Source organism: Aphelocoma coerulescens, chromosome 9, assembly GCF_041296385.1.
Source record: "Aphelocoma coerulescens isolate FSJ_1873_10779 chromosome 9, UR_Acoe_1.0, whole genome shotgun sequence".
Lineage (NCBI taxonomy): Eukaryota > Metazoa > Chordata > Aves > Passeriformes > Corvidae > Aphelocoma > Aphelocoma coerulescens.
This window is the reverse complement of record NC_091023.1, coordinates 14,688,277-14,700,925: the sequence shown is the minus strand read 5'-3', so window position 1 is coordinate 14,700,925 and position 12,649 is coordinate 14,688,277. Positions and strand designations below refer to the sequence as shown.

The following is a 12,649-nucleotide window of genomic DNA, read 5'->3' as shown; positions in this document are numbered from 1 at the left end:
TGCCAAACACTCCCCAGATTTACACCAGAAGAACCCTCTTTTATTGTGGTGCAGCAGCAGAGAGAGCAGAGCAAAGCGCTCTGTAACAAGGGGCTGGGCCACCACAGCATCCCTGCAGGGAGCATCCCTGCCCACTCTGGCTGCTGGCATTTCTCCACCAGGTTTATCACTGTATCAGCCATGTGAATACACCTTTTTTATGGCATGAGCCTTTCAGTGGACTTTTTGAAAGACAATGATGGGCCTTTGAAGGTTTGGCCGATCCTGTTTCCTGTATGCTCCTGAGCCTTGTATACATTTAAATTTGACTTGTTAACTTTATAAGGTACTTCAGACTTGTATTGTACTGAAATTGGCTGGGATCTCAGTATCTCCCTTATTCCCACGTACTTTATTCTTAGAAATGCTTTGTAGTCATGTTATTGCTGTTGGGAGGTTAGGCTTTAACAGCCTCCAATAAAGATATGGGCCTGCAAAAGGGCACCAGTAGCCCAAGATTATTCAATATCAGCAACTGAAGCACAGGTGCCTTCTGTTTGCAGGGCCTCTTATTCTGGGCAGCAGCAGCAGCCGGCCCCGGCTCCAGCAGCATGCAGCAGGCAGGGCTCCTCACTCCCTGGAGAACAGGACACAATCCTGCACAGATTCCTGCAGCCTCTCACGGTGCAAGCAGCAGCCACTGGGCACACGTGGCCAGCAGCAGGCTGCAAAACCCCCCTTTGCTGTGTTTATTTGCTGCTGCTTCTGCTTGCATCCTCACACTGGGCCCAGGCCTCACCAGCGCCCAGGCAGCAGCACTAATGCCTCCCCTTCATCACCCATACTCCCAGCTCACCTCCTCAGGTACTCCCCAGGCTTTTCACAACCCCACAGCCATCCTGCCATCAGTTAGCACTGATGTGAAGCCTCCCAGCCTACTGTAGACGTTCCCCCATTTTTGACTCTATATTCTCTCTTTGCATTTTGTAATATTAAAAACTTGCACCTGCATAAACCTAGGTTTGATGCTCTTCTCTCTGTGTCACTCCTGGGGGATTCTTGCCTTCCCCTGTGTTCCCAGGCAGCCTGGGCACATTTCTGAGGCAGCCAATGACAACACTGCCCTTCATTGCATGGAAGGAAGGACAAGGACCTTGAAATCTCATTTCAGGATATTTCATCATGTGAGAATAAATGTCATTTCATACGACATTCTAGATTACTTATCAAATAATGATCTGCCTCTTAATGTCTGGACTTCTGGAATCTGTGCAAATTAAATGTTGTACTTACAAATGTATTTATTCATTGCAGTTAGCAATTAACACATGATTTAAGCAATTGAGCTGTAAATTATCCCCTTGTTTATAAAACAACAACATCCTCTGAAGGATAATATTTTCTATTACAACAATTAGTAACACATCAATTCTTGACTAGCTCGCAAGAGATCTCATATTAGCCCATATGAGGATGATTCTCCAGCATGATTTCTGGCACCAGGGCATGCACACAGCTCTGGACCAGCACATGTGCAGCCGTGCACAACCAAAGCAAATGGAAAATGCACAGGAGTTTTCCAAAAATCCCACCCCTTGCTAACACCTGTCAATGGCCAAAGGGCTAATGGAGAGTTTTGGCTCCAAATCAGCAAGCAGAAAAAAGAAAAATAAGGGAGAAACCACTCCATTCTAGCACACACCCTGCGCTGCTGTCAAAGTGTGCTAATTGAGGATTTCAAATCCCCTCCTCTCACTGACTGCCCAGGGCAGAAGAACAAACAGAAATCCACCGTCCTTGTGTCCCCCTGGCACGCCGCCCCGGATCACCTCACCTGCCGCCAAGGCTGAACTCTGGCGCAATTCAGGTGGCTCCCCAGGACTGCCGCAGGCAGGAGGCAGGGCAGGATCTGGCTCCACGGATCCTCCTGGCCACGCACCTTAGCACCATGCCCTGCTGCCCTACCCACGTGTGTGAAACCATGTGTCTGCATGAGGTCGCTAATCCAAATAACATGTGATCATTCTGATACTCTTGATATAGCTAAAGGACTAATTTGAGCTCTGTTGTCACCTTGAATAATGAATATTGCTTTTAGGAATACAGGATTCAAATTATGTATACATTTCAATATTAGCAAGATAAGCGAATTCTCTCCATAACGCTGTGAAACTTAAACAAAACTGAAGACACCAGGGAGATCAGGCACCAAGTGCAAATGATTCATTGTACCCTAGATTTATCAGAGTCCATCTACTTACACATCAAGAAAGACGCTGGCTCTGCAAAGGCTCTGTTCTGCAGTAGGAAAGCACTGCACCATGAAGTATCCTGTGTTTTCTTGAATAAATGGACACAGGAATAATGGAAATGGGAGGGCTGGCAAGTTGTGACCAATCCCATCTGTCAAGGGGAAATGCCTGGTGTCCCAAGGGCTCCGGGACCAGGTCAGACCAGGCAGGCTGAGACCTCTGTCCCCACCCTTGGTGGCACACAGCCCCTGGCCTGCCCGTCCTGCCCACACTGCCTTCAGCAGAGCCTCCCAGCGTGAGGCAGAGCTGCCTGTCACAGCACCTCCCAAAGGTTCCAGATATTTTCTTGCTGCATCATCGTGGTTGCCAGGGTTTTGAGGATAACATGAAGTTTACACAACACACTTCCTGCTGCCAGTTCATGGCATGAAGAGAAGAGATGGTGGTCAGCTGGTAAATTTAGCAGAAAGCGCAATGGTAGTGATCAGTCCAGGCTGCTTTCTTGGACTGATTAATACCAAGGAGAAGGAACTGTGTTGGAAAATATGATTGATCACTCTGCAGAGGAGCACAGACACTGTGGCCAAGGGCCGGCCCTGTGGGATTCATGAGTCTGCAGTCGGTGAAGGTTGAGTCCCCAGAGAGCCACATGCCAAGGCTCCCACGTGCCCTTGGCTGCAGGCACCAGGAGGGCCAGGGGAAGAGGGCAGAGGAGGCACAGAAAAGGGCTTGTGTGCTGGGAATTTGAGGGCAGGCTGACGCACCCAGCCACAGGCTCCCTGTGCTGAGGACAGCTGGCGAGATTCCCCCCTCGCCACGCTCCCACCCACGTCTTCCCACCCCCTGGCTGTGCCGAGCCAGCTGTGCACAGCTGGGCTGCAAACCGCACTGCTGGTCTGATCTGACTTAAAAGCCGTGTTCTGGAAAAGCCTGCGGGGCTTCCTGCAGCCACAGCATGTCAGGGATCCCAGTCGGCTCAGCACACCAGTGCTGCAGCCACACGGCTGGAGACTGGACTCAGGATGTGGAGCTGATGCTCCACCTTCACCTAGCTCTCAAGAGGGTTCCTTCTGCTCAGTGTTTGGGACAGGGACATCTTCTGTGCCAATGAGCCCTCATGCCTTCTCCAGCTCCACCACTGCCAAACTCACAGTATTTTCATATACGTACCCCTGCTTCATAGCTTGCAGTCTTTCTATTCCCTGCGAGCACGCAAGCACCACAGCTCCAGCACAGAGACCAGCAGCCTCAGGCAGCAACACAAGTGGGATCTTAATAAATAAATAACTCGGCTCTCACTGCCAACACCTCCCACCACAGAGGGAGAGAACGAGAGCCGTGATGCTCCTTCCCCCCTCTGGAGCATGGCAGTGACTGCGCATTTATTTCTGGTTCTCAGAGGGCTGCAGGCTCAGCTGTCTGTCCCTCTGCCTGGAGCTCCTATATCTTGCCAAGGATACTGGCTGTTGTACTGGAGTGGGACTGCCCTGTCATGGTCAGCGGACTGCAAATCAGTGGTCCGGTGAACTCTGGGCATGTTGCATGAAAAGAGCATCTCTAAAAGAAGGATATAAGGCAGCTCGCAGCCTCTGGCTGGTAGTGGCAGTGCCAGATACAGGTCCAAGCCCCACAAGCAATTTAGGGATATTCCTAGAGCTTGTTCCCAGAGCTTGTTCCCAGCTGCTTTGCCTGCCAACACCCAGCTTTGGCTGCCAGCAGAGGACCAGGCTGGAGCTGGGGCTCTAGAAAGGCATGCAGGGGAAATCTGGGGCTGCACCATCTCATGCCCATGAGCACGTGGCTGCTCTAGACAAACCAGCAACCTCTGAAGTAACGCCATGGGTATCAGGAAGGGAATTCTCATCCACATGGGTGGCATTTCACAGCTGCCAAAATGCCCTCCCCACCGGCTCCCCAGCAGCGTTTCCTTGGTTCAGCAGGATAGGAGCCTGCCAAGAGGAATCAGCTTAGCAAGAGATCCAGGTATCCTGGCTCTTGTCCCAGAGCCTTTCTCAGCACAGAGCTGTGCTACAGCCTGGGATGGGATGGGATGGGATGGGATGGGATGGGATGGGATGGGATGGGATGGGATGGGATGGGATGGGATGGGATGGGACGGGGAGGTGAAAATGGTTCTTCACTGTCTGTACTTAGTGACTCTTGAGTTTCTCAGACTGGCACTTTGCTACTCAAGCAAAGCTTTGGCCTCTTCATCCCACAGTTTCCTGCACCATTCCCAGGGATGCCTCCTTGGTTGTGGGGGAACAGAACGAAGGGTACCAGTTCCTGGAGGCCAGGATGCTCCCTCCACACAAGGGGGTGTCACTGCAGAATAGCCAGAGCTGCCCCACACACACCCAGCCTGACTCACACAGTGAGGAGTAAAATGAATAAACACTTCAGCCTCTCCTCTGCAGTGGCAGCCAGGGAACAGCTGGAAGAGCCCAGATCCTGGGGAGCAGCTGCCACACAAGCACCCCGAGGCCCATGTGACATAGCTGGGACCTTGGGTCTCAGCAGGTCTTTGGCAAATGGGTCCCCAGTGGAATAAGAGGGCAGGACCTGCCACAAAACCAGGCTGCTGCCTTAAAATGAGCTACTCCTGCCATCGAGGGGGCCAGGCAGTGACACAGCTGCACAAAAGCTGCCCTCTTTACCACAAATGCCTGGTGTGTAGGGAAGCGACATCCATGAAGGCTTTGCTTCATCTAGGGGGCTTTGTCAGGAAGTCAGTTTGAAAGTGACCTTGTTCCAAAGACCTGGCAAACGTTTATAGAGGGGAAATAAATCCTGAAACCTGCACCCAAAGCTTCTGAGATCACCCCTCCCGGGGGAGCCGGTTGGATATGGATTGCACAACAGCTTCTGGGACGGGAACTACGAGCAGAGGCATGTGTGCAGGGCTGTCCAGAGGAGACACCTGTGCCAAGGACATGTCCCTGAGACACAGCACTTGTTTTCCAGCCTTCAGGGGGGTGACAACTCTGAGCTGTGGCCAGGCTAGGTTTTCAGCCTGTGACCCAAAGAGGAAAGGCTTGGTGTGCCATTCCTGGGATCCAGCTTGCAACCCAGTTCTTACAAGCAACTTGGTTTCTATTTTCTGTATTTCCTAGGATCTTTCAAGCTTTGGATATTAAAACACTTGGATAGCTAGAAGCACATTTTGCTCATCTTGGCTGCTTCCTAAAGGACCATAGAGCAGGCACGGCCAACCCTGCCACCTCCTCACCTCCTGCGTGCTGCACCAGCAGCAGCATCCTATTTTATTCCTTCCCACCCCTGGGCCCGTGCCCAGGACTAGTCTAAATTTTCTTGCCAACACATTTTTCCTCCAAGACGTTCTGCCAGTCAGTAAAGCCCTAATGCGTCATCTAAAGGTTCTTCCCAAATCTGTTTTGGACAATTCCCAATTTGTAATCCAAGACGACTGCTGGAGCAAAGCAAAAAAACATTTTGAGAGGACTGTGGGACAAGGGACATCCCAGTCCCTGGGACAGTCCCTTATCTCAGGGTTTCACCTCCCCCTTGACACCTCTTTCACAAGAGAAGGCAGGGCTTGGAGATGCCCAGAGGATATGTTCCAGATCCTTTCAGTAGTTACAAACCCCTTCACTACCTCCTTCCAGCCTAAACCTGGCCTCAGCCATTTCATTTCCAGAGACATCCTTCCATGCAAATCCTCCCCTTCCTCTCCTGATCCCTGGGGAATTCACAAGTATATGTGCTTCCGCTTGGAGATCACAACCCTTGCACATGAAGGCATTTCACAGCAGCAGGCAGGCGGAGCAGGAGATTTGGAGCAGGGACACACCAGTGTCGCTGCCTCCCACTGCCCCGTGCAGCACTCGCTGATGGATCCAAGAAGCCTCCACCGAAGCAGACGCTTTTAGAGGCCCAGTCCCCACAGCCCGGCTCCTCACACACCCCAGAAGCCAAAGGCACCCGGCAGGCTCTGCAGTGGCCAGGGGCTGAGCTGCGGCGAGGTGGGAGCGCAGCAAGGGGAGCTGCTGCCAGGTCCCGGTGTGGGCGAGAGCTGGCAACTCCTAATGACAGCCTGTTCTTGCTGCCTGCCCCGCTCGTTCCACAGAGACACCGACCTGTTGCCGGCAATTACAGGCGGTTTACAGCTCCTCGGCTACCACAAACATAGACAGAATTGCAGCCTGTTCTCACTCCGGCCGGGAGGGACCGGGCTGCCCAGCGCTGCATTTCCTCAGCCCTTTGCAAACCCCTGCAGAAGGGAGAGCACCAGCTCAGTAATTGTCATAACTTTCTTCCCCACCAATATATGCAAATATCAGCACAAGAAGAAATAGTGACCCAGTGGAGAACTTTTTAAGCTCTCCAAAAACATACTGCAGTTTTGTGCTAATCTGTTGTCTCCAATTTCCCCACGAACATGACTGTGAAAGTGCTTTTCAGCACTGACTTCCCAGTGCAGTCTCGGTCTTTTCCTCACTCAAGTTTGTCCAGCTGCCTAGATGATTGAAACTTACATCAAATAGTGTTCATCTGAAGTTAAACCTTAACACGCTGAGGGCTGCCTTTTTTTTTTTTTTTTTTTTTTTTTAATCAAAAGACTTGTGGCTCCATCAAGGAGCTAAAAGAAAGCCTTGATTTGTACTGTTCCACAGTTTTAAACATGACACCCTCCCTTTTATTTATTTTCCTTTTTTTTAACTCTGAAGGCTCAGCAGGCAAGCCTCTGCAGGGACAAGGGCTTTGCACCGGTGAGATCTGCAAACATCTCTCTTCTTTCTTGAACTTTATTTTTCTCACGGTCTCTGAAAAGGCAAGATCGGGTGATATGTGTGGGATTGGCCCTGTACAGGTGCAGATCAGGTACAAGAGGAGGTGGAAAAACATTACTGTGTATACTCAAAAAAAAAAAAAAAGAGAGAGAGACAGAGAGAAAGAGCAAGTGAGCACATTTTTGAATAGGCCAGGTCTAGTTCTTGGCAGGATGACTCAGGCCTAGCTGGCAGACTATGGGAATACGAGTGTGAGAAAGTCAGTCAAGCGGAGGGGAGAAAAAAAGGATTCAAGTCCCCAGGCAAAATACTTTTTTTTTTTTTTTTTTTTTTTTTTTAAAGTAACCCACAAACTGTCCAAACCAGCCGGAGGTGGCAGCAGGGCGGCTGGGCCAGGGCCGAGGGACAGGCACCTCCCTCCCTGCGGTTCTGCCTGCTGTGCCCCGCGATGTCAGCGCACGCACCACCGCATCTGTGCCCGCGCCGCCAGCCTGGCGTGCGAGCCGGGGAGCAGAACCCACGGGGGCCACTGACCCCGGCCCTGCGTGTGCCACCGCGCACCTGCCCCGCGCCCCGCGCTCCTCCGGGCACCGGCCCTGCCCAGCTCCATCCACACTTGCGGGGGGCAAGGGCAGCACCACGTGGCATTGCCCGGGCGGGCGTGGAGAGAGCCGGGCGACCGGGGGGAGACGCGGTCTGCTGTGCGGAGACCGGGGTTGCCTCGGGGAGATCCGGGCGACCGCGGCAATGCTGCGGGCACCGTGGGAGGACGCAGCCACCGCGGCGCGCCCCGCGGTTCGCCGCAGCTCCCGCACACAGTAGCTCCGCTCCGGCCACCGCAGCTAGGCCCGGCCCGCCGCGACCCGCCCATCACCCCGGAGGGCCGCGGCCCCCCACAGCGCAGCCCGCCCCGAGGCCGGCAGTCCCCGAGGGGAGCGGGCGGGGCCGCGCCTGCCACGGGCGCCAATTAACCCGGTAATTAGCGCGGCGCTCCCCGCGCCACCGCCCCTCCCCGCCGCGGGCGGTGCCCAAGGGGTTAAACCGCGGCCGCCCGCCCCGCGCCATTGGCCGGCGGCCGCCGCGCGGCGTGCAGCCAATGGGCGGGCGCCGTCCACGAGCGGGGCCGCGTGCGGGCGGCGCCCATTGGCTGGGCGCGAGTGTGGGAACGGCGGCGGGGGACGTTTCACACGAGCCGCGCGCGTGCGGCGCGCGCTATATAAGTACGGGCGGCCAAGGGCGCGCGGCACCCGCGCCCCGCCGGCCCCGCCGCCGCCCGCCCCGAGCGCTCCCGCACGGCCCGGCCCGGCCCGGCCCGGCCCCTCCCTCCCTCCGTCCCTCCCTCCGTCCCTACCGCCGCCGCGGCGCCTCTTCCCGGCGGCGCACGATGCCGGCCGACCTGATGGAGAAGAGCAGCGCCTCGCCGGTGGCCGCCACCCCTGCCAGCGTCAATGCGACGCCCGACAAGCCGAAGACGGCGGCGGAGCACCGCAAGGTAAGGTCGGCCGGGACGGCACGGGACGGAACGGGCAGCGCCGTGCGGAGCCGCGCCGGACGCTGACCGCTGCCTCTCTTGCAGTCTTCCAAGCCCATTATGGAGAAGCGGCGGCGAGCGCGCATCAATGAGAGCCTGGGGCAGCTGAAGACGCTCATCCTGGATGCGCTGAAGAAGGATGTAAGCGCAGGGGGGCCGGGGCGGGGGGTGTGGGGGCAAACGGCGCTGCCGGGCCGGTCTGAGCCCCGCCTGTTCCCGCAGAGCTCCCGGCACTCCAAGCTGGAGAAGGCCGACATCCTGGAGATGACCGTCAAGCACCTGCGGAGCCTCCAGCGAGCCCAGATGACTGGTGAGTCCTGGGGGAGAACCGGAGAGGGGTGGAGCTGCCTGCGCCCCGGGGGCTGGGGACATCACACACTTTGCCTGTATGCTCGGTAGAGAGGGTAGCAGGAGCACCAGGCTCTGCACCTGCATCCCCGGGGAGTGAAGGATAGAGCGTACTGTGTTCTGTACCTGTATTCCTGGTGCCAGCAGCCCGTGGCTCTGCACCTGTATCTTGTGTACTGGAGAGTTATGGGGGACTCAGTGCTTTATCCCTGCTTCTGGGGGGTGGTGAGGGGCATCATGCTCTGTGCTTGTATCCCCAATAAGGAGATGCTGGGAGGTCACTGTGTTCTTTCTCCATCCCTGGTACTGGAGGGCACTGGGAGGACTACACTTCCATCCTGAGTTCCATGTACTAGCAGAGCTGTGCTCCCCGCATGGATCTGTTTTGGGGGTGTAAGAGGCACAAGAGCCACTGGAGGGACTGTTCCCGACCTGGGTCCCCAGTATATGGGACATAGGGGAGATTCTTGGGAATTATCTGTTCCCCACCTGAGTCCCTGGTGCTGGTGGACTTGATAGCAAAGGGGCTGTGCTCACCATCCAAATTCTTGGCACCTGGGAACACAAGACTTACTGCCAGAGGGGCTTCTTTCCCTGCCTGGATTGCTGCCTCAGAGGGACTGTAGGATGCAGTGCTGGTGGGCTGTGCACCCCTGTTCCCTGTGGAGCCTACTGACTGCCGTGTGCCTCTCTCCGCCCACAGCTGCCCTGAGTACAGACCCCACAGTACTGGGCAAGTACCGAGCTGGCTTCAGCGAGTGCATGAACGAGGTGACACGGTTCCTCTCCACCTGCGAGGGCGTCAACACTGAGGTGCGCACCCGGCTCCTGGGCCACCTGGCCAGCTGCATGACCCAGATCAACACCATGAACTACCCTGCGCCCCCCCCACCGCCCCCGCTGCCACCAGCTGCAGCCTTCGGGCCACCCCTGGTTCCTCCAGGCAGTGGTGCGGGGCCGCTCCCGGGCATGCCCTGTAAGCCGGGTGCTGATGCAGCCAAGGTGTACGGTGGTTTCCAGCTGCTGCCGGCCTCCGATGGGCAGTTTGCCTTCCTCATCCCCAGCACTGCCTTTGCTCCTGGTGGAGCTGTGCTGCCTCTGTATGGTGGCCCACCCACAGCTGCCACTGCTGCCTCGCCGCCAGGCCCGCCACCCGGCACAGCCGACTCAGTCTGGAGACCCTGGTGAGGGTGGCGGGCACCGGACTGGACTTGGCACTGCACCCCGTGCTGCTGGCACGGCTGTACATAGATTATATGTTCATATTGGATTGTGCCTTTGTACCATAGCACTCCCTTGACAGTGTTTCGTGTTTTACACGAGATCTTTTTTTTTCTTCCTGTCTTCCCCTTCCTTATGTGACACCAAAGATTGGGGGTTTGTTTTTTGGTTGGGATTTTTTTTTTTTTTTTGAATGCTCTTAAAATAAAAGTTTCCCTTCCATTTTGGAAGGCCTTTGGAGAAAGTTGGAGCTCTGGCATGTGTGCATAGCAGGGAGCCCAGTTCCTGGCTGCCTGTGGATCTTGCTGCTGCAGGGCTGCCTTGTCCTGCTCACCAGGCTGGAGCTGTCACTCAGACCCTCTGTCCCCTCCATCTTGTGAAATCACCTGGCCCCTCTCCCTGCCCTGGGGCAGGTGTAATTACTGCTTCTTTGGGAGCAGCTCAATTTATCAGACTTCTTAAAAGGAGCTTGTATTTGTAGAGTTGTTGAATGTACTGTGGGAGGCACCTCTGCTCTGTTCTGGCACCTCGGGCTGATGGAGTTGGTGTAGCCGTGGTAAAGCGAGACATTGAGCTGCCTGGGTGAGCCTCCTGCCCTGGACCCGGAGGAGCCTGCTTCCCAGGCTGTAGTGTAAACTGCAAGTGACTCAGTCAGTTGATTGAGAGAGCCGTGCCTGCCAGCTTCTCGTGTTACAAAAGCAGTGGCTCTCTGCAGGACAAGCCTGACACGAGTGCTCCTGTCTCCTGGCTGACAGGCTGCAGCAGGCGCTGGGCACCACCTCCACCTGGACTTAAAAGCATAGAGCTGTTCCCAACCCTGAGCACCAGCCAAGCTCTGCTTGATGATTAATGCTTTGCATGTGGTTTTGATAGAGTTGGGCATTTCCTCTGCTGTTATATGGAAAACACGTGGTTGAGGGAGTGATGTGGGGCTGCAAGGACTCTCTATAATCATGAGCTGAAGCTGACCCCTGTGACTTGGGGATGCCCTGTTTCCAGGCAAGATGCAAGCCTTAGATAATGGCGAGCAGCAGTCTCAGGTTACAGCTTGCATGGCCCTTCTTAACAAGTCCTAACTCAGAGCGGACAGCTTTAAGATGTGCCAGGATCCACTGGGGTTTCCATCCAAATCCTGCTGCAAGAGCTTGTTGGATTTTGTCTGGATCAGCCAGGTGCTTGACTGTATCCAGGTGCTGGGGAAATTAAAGCTGGAGAGAGTGAGACCAGATGGATTAAACCTGCTGGGGTTTGACTCCCCAGCTTTGCTCCCGGTAAAGAAACATACTCACCTGATCTGAAAATACATCCTGGGATGTATTTTGGAAGCGGGGGTGGTGTGTGCCTGGGATATCTCTCTTTGCAGGGTGTGCTGACAAGGCTGGAGGCAATGCAGCTCTTTCTTTTTTTTTTTTTTTTTTTTTTTTTTTTTTTTTTTTTTTAAAGGACCTGGTCTCCCTGGGATGAGGTTTCCCTTCTCTCCTCTAACACCTTGCTGGCCTGCCTGCATTGCCACTTTGACAGGGGCATCTCACAGCCAGGTTTCATGTGCAAGGTTTGGGACTATCACATTTGCTGTGCCAAGGCAGGTGTGTAGCTGTACAGGCTGAGCTTTCCTTCCCTTCCTCCAGCCAGAGTGTCACCTTTTAGCACTGGAGATACTGAGGGTAGGACTGAGCCTACCTTGTGATCAGAGAAGTGCTCACAGGACCTGTCTCGGAATTGCATCAGACCAACTCCTGTTGCTGGATGGCTTGTGTGGAGCTGATGTAGACCAGTAATGCATCACCTATAAGATTGAATGCTGTTCCAGCTGAGCAGAGTCTTCTTTTTCTGCTGAAGCAGTTGGTTTGGAAAGCACATTAGAAAAAAGAGACTTTGCTGTAGGCTAATGGAGAACATAGAGCAGATCCAGGAGTGAAAGACAAGATGAACCTATTTGCTAATGGAGTTTAAATAGCCTAGTATAAAGCAGATATGGCATGCTTGGACCGGTTTCTCCAAAGCTTTCTGTGTTTACTCTATCCCACAGCCTGTTGACGTGAGAGATCTGCTTGAGTTTGTGAGCTTTAAGGGGATCAGAGCAATTCCCAAGAGCTGTGCTCTTGGTGCCAGTTCACTGAGCCCGTGACAAATTGGGATGACAAATGCAGGCTGTGGGTCTGTGGATCATTGTGTGTGGGAATTCTCCTTCAGGTGCAGCAAATGCCTATGAACTGATGCTGTGGGATGAGCAGGTAAGAGAAGGGTGGGGAGTGCCAGAGAAGGTACAGGGCTGAGCTATGACCCTGCATGGGGACTATGCAGGACAGGCAGGAAAAAGGACTGGACTTAGTGCTGCCGGGTGGGATGCAGCTCCTGTTTGTTGGCTTCCCTGGGCACCTTGCTGAGCCCTGCCTTCCAGCGGAGAGGACCCTGGGAAGGGCTGGAGCCAGATCTGTCCCTCTCATGACCACTCTTGGGTTGGTCAGCGCTTTGCCACAATCCTGTGGGTGCATTTGCAGCCCGGAGGGTGCTGAGCTGGAAGGAGCAGTGCTCTACTCCCTGCCTGCAGTGCACCTGCACGGGGG

The 12,649-nt window shown here is 54.8% G+C and overlaps 1 protein-coding gene across 1 annotated transcript; it reads left to right on the top strand.

Moving 5' to 3' along the window:
- Positions 1–8,296: 8,296 nt before the first annotated feature.
- Positions 8,297–10,326, top strand: HES1 (hes family bHLH transcription factor 1). The gene is made up of 4 exons (XM_069024771.1): positions 8,297–8,474; positions 8,559–8,654; positions 8,736–8,823; positions 9,565–10,326. The coding sequence occupies exons 1-4, from the start codon at positions 8,367–8,369 to the stop codon at positions 10,047–10,049; spliced, it is 777 nt and encodes a 258-aa protein (XP_068880872.1). The 5' UTR covers positions 8,297–8,366; the 3' UTR covers positions 10,050–10,326.
- Positions 10,327–12,649: the final 2,323 nt, after the last annotated feature.

Bases quoted from the DNA above. Each gene is read 5' to 3' on its own strand.
- HES1 (XM_069024771.1), top strand. From the start codon at position 8,367: ATGCCGGCCGACCTGATGGAGAAGAGCAGCGCCTCGCCGGTGGCCGCC. The intron at 8,475-8,558 runs GTAAGGTCGGCC...CCTCTCTTGCAG, and splicing joins CGGCGGCGGAGCACCGCAAG to TCTTCCAAGCCCATTATGGA. The intron at 8,824-9,564 runs GTGAGTCCTGGG...CTCCGCCCACAG, and splicing joins CCAGCGAGCCCAGATGACTG to CTGCCCTGAGTACAGACCCC.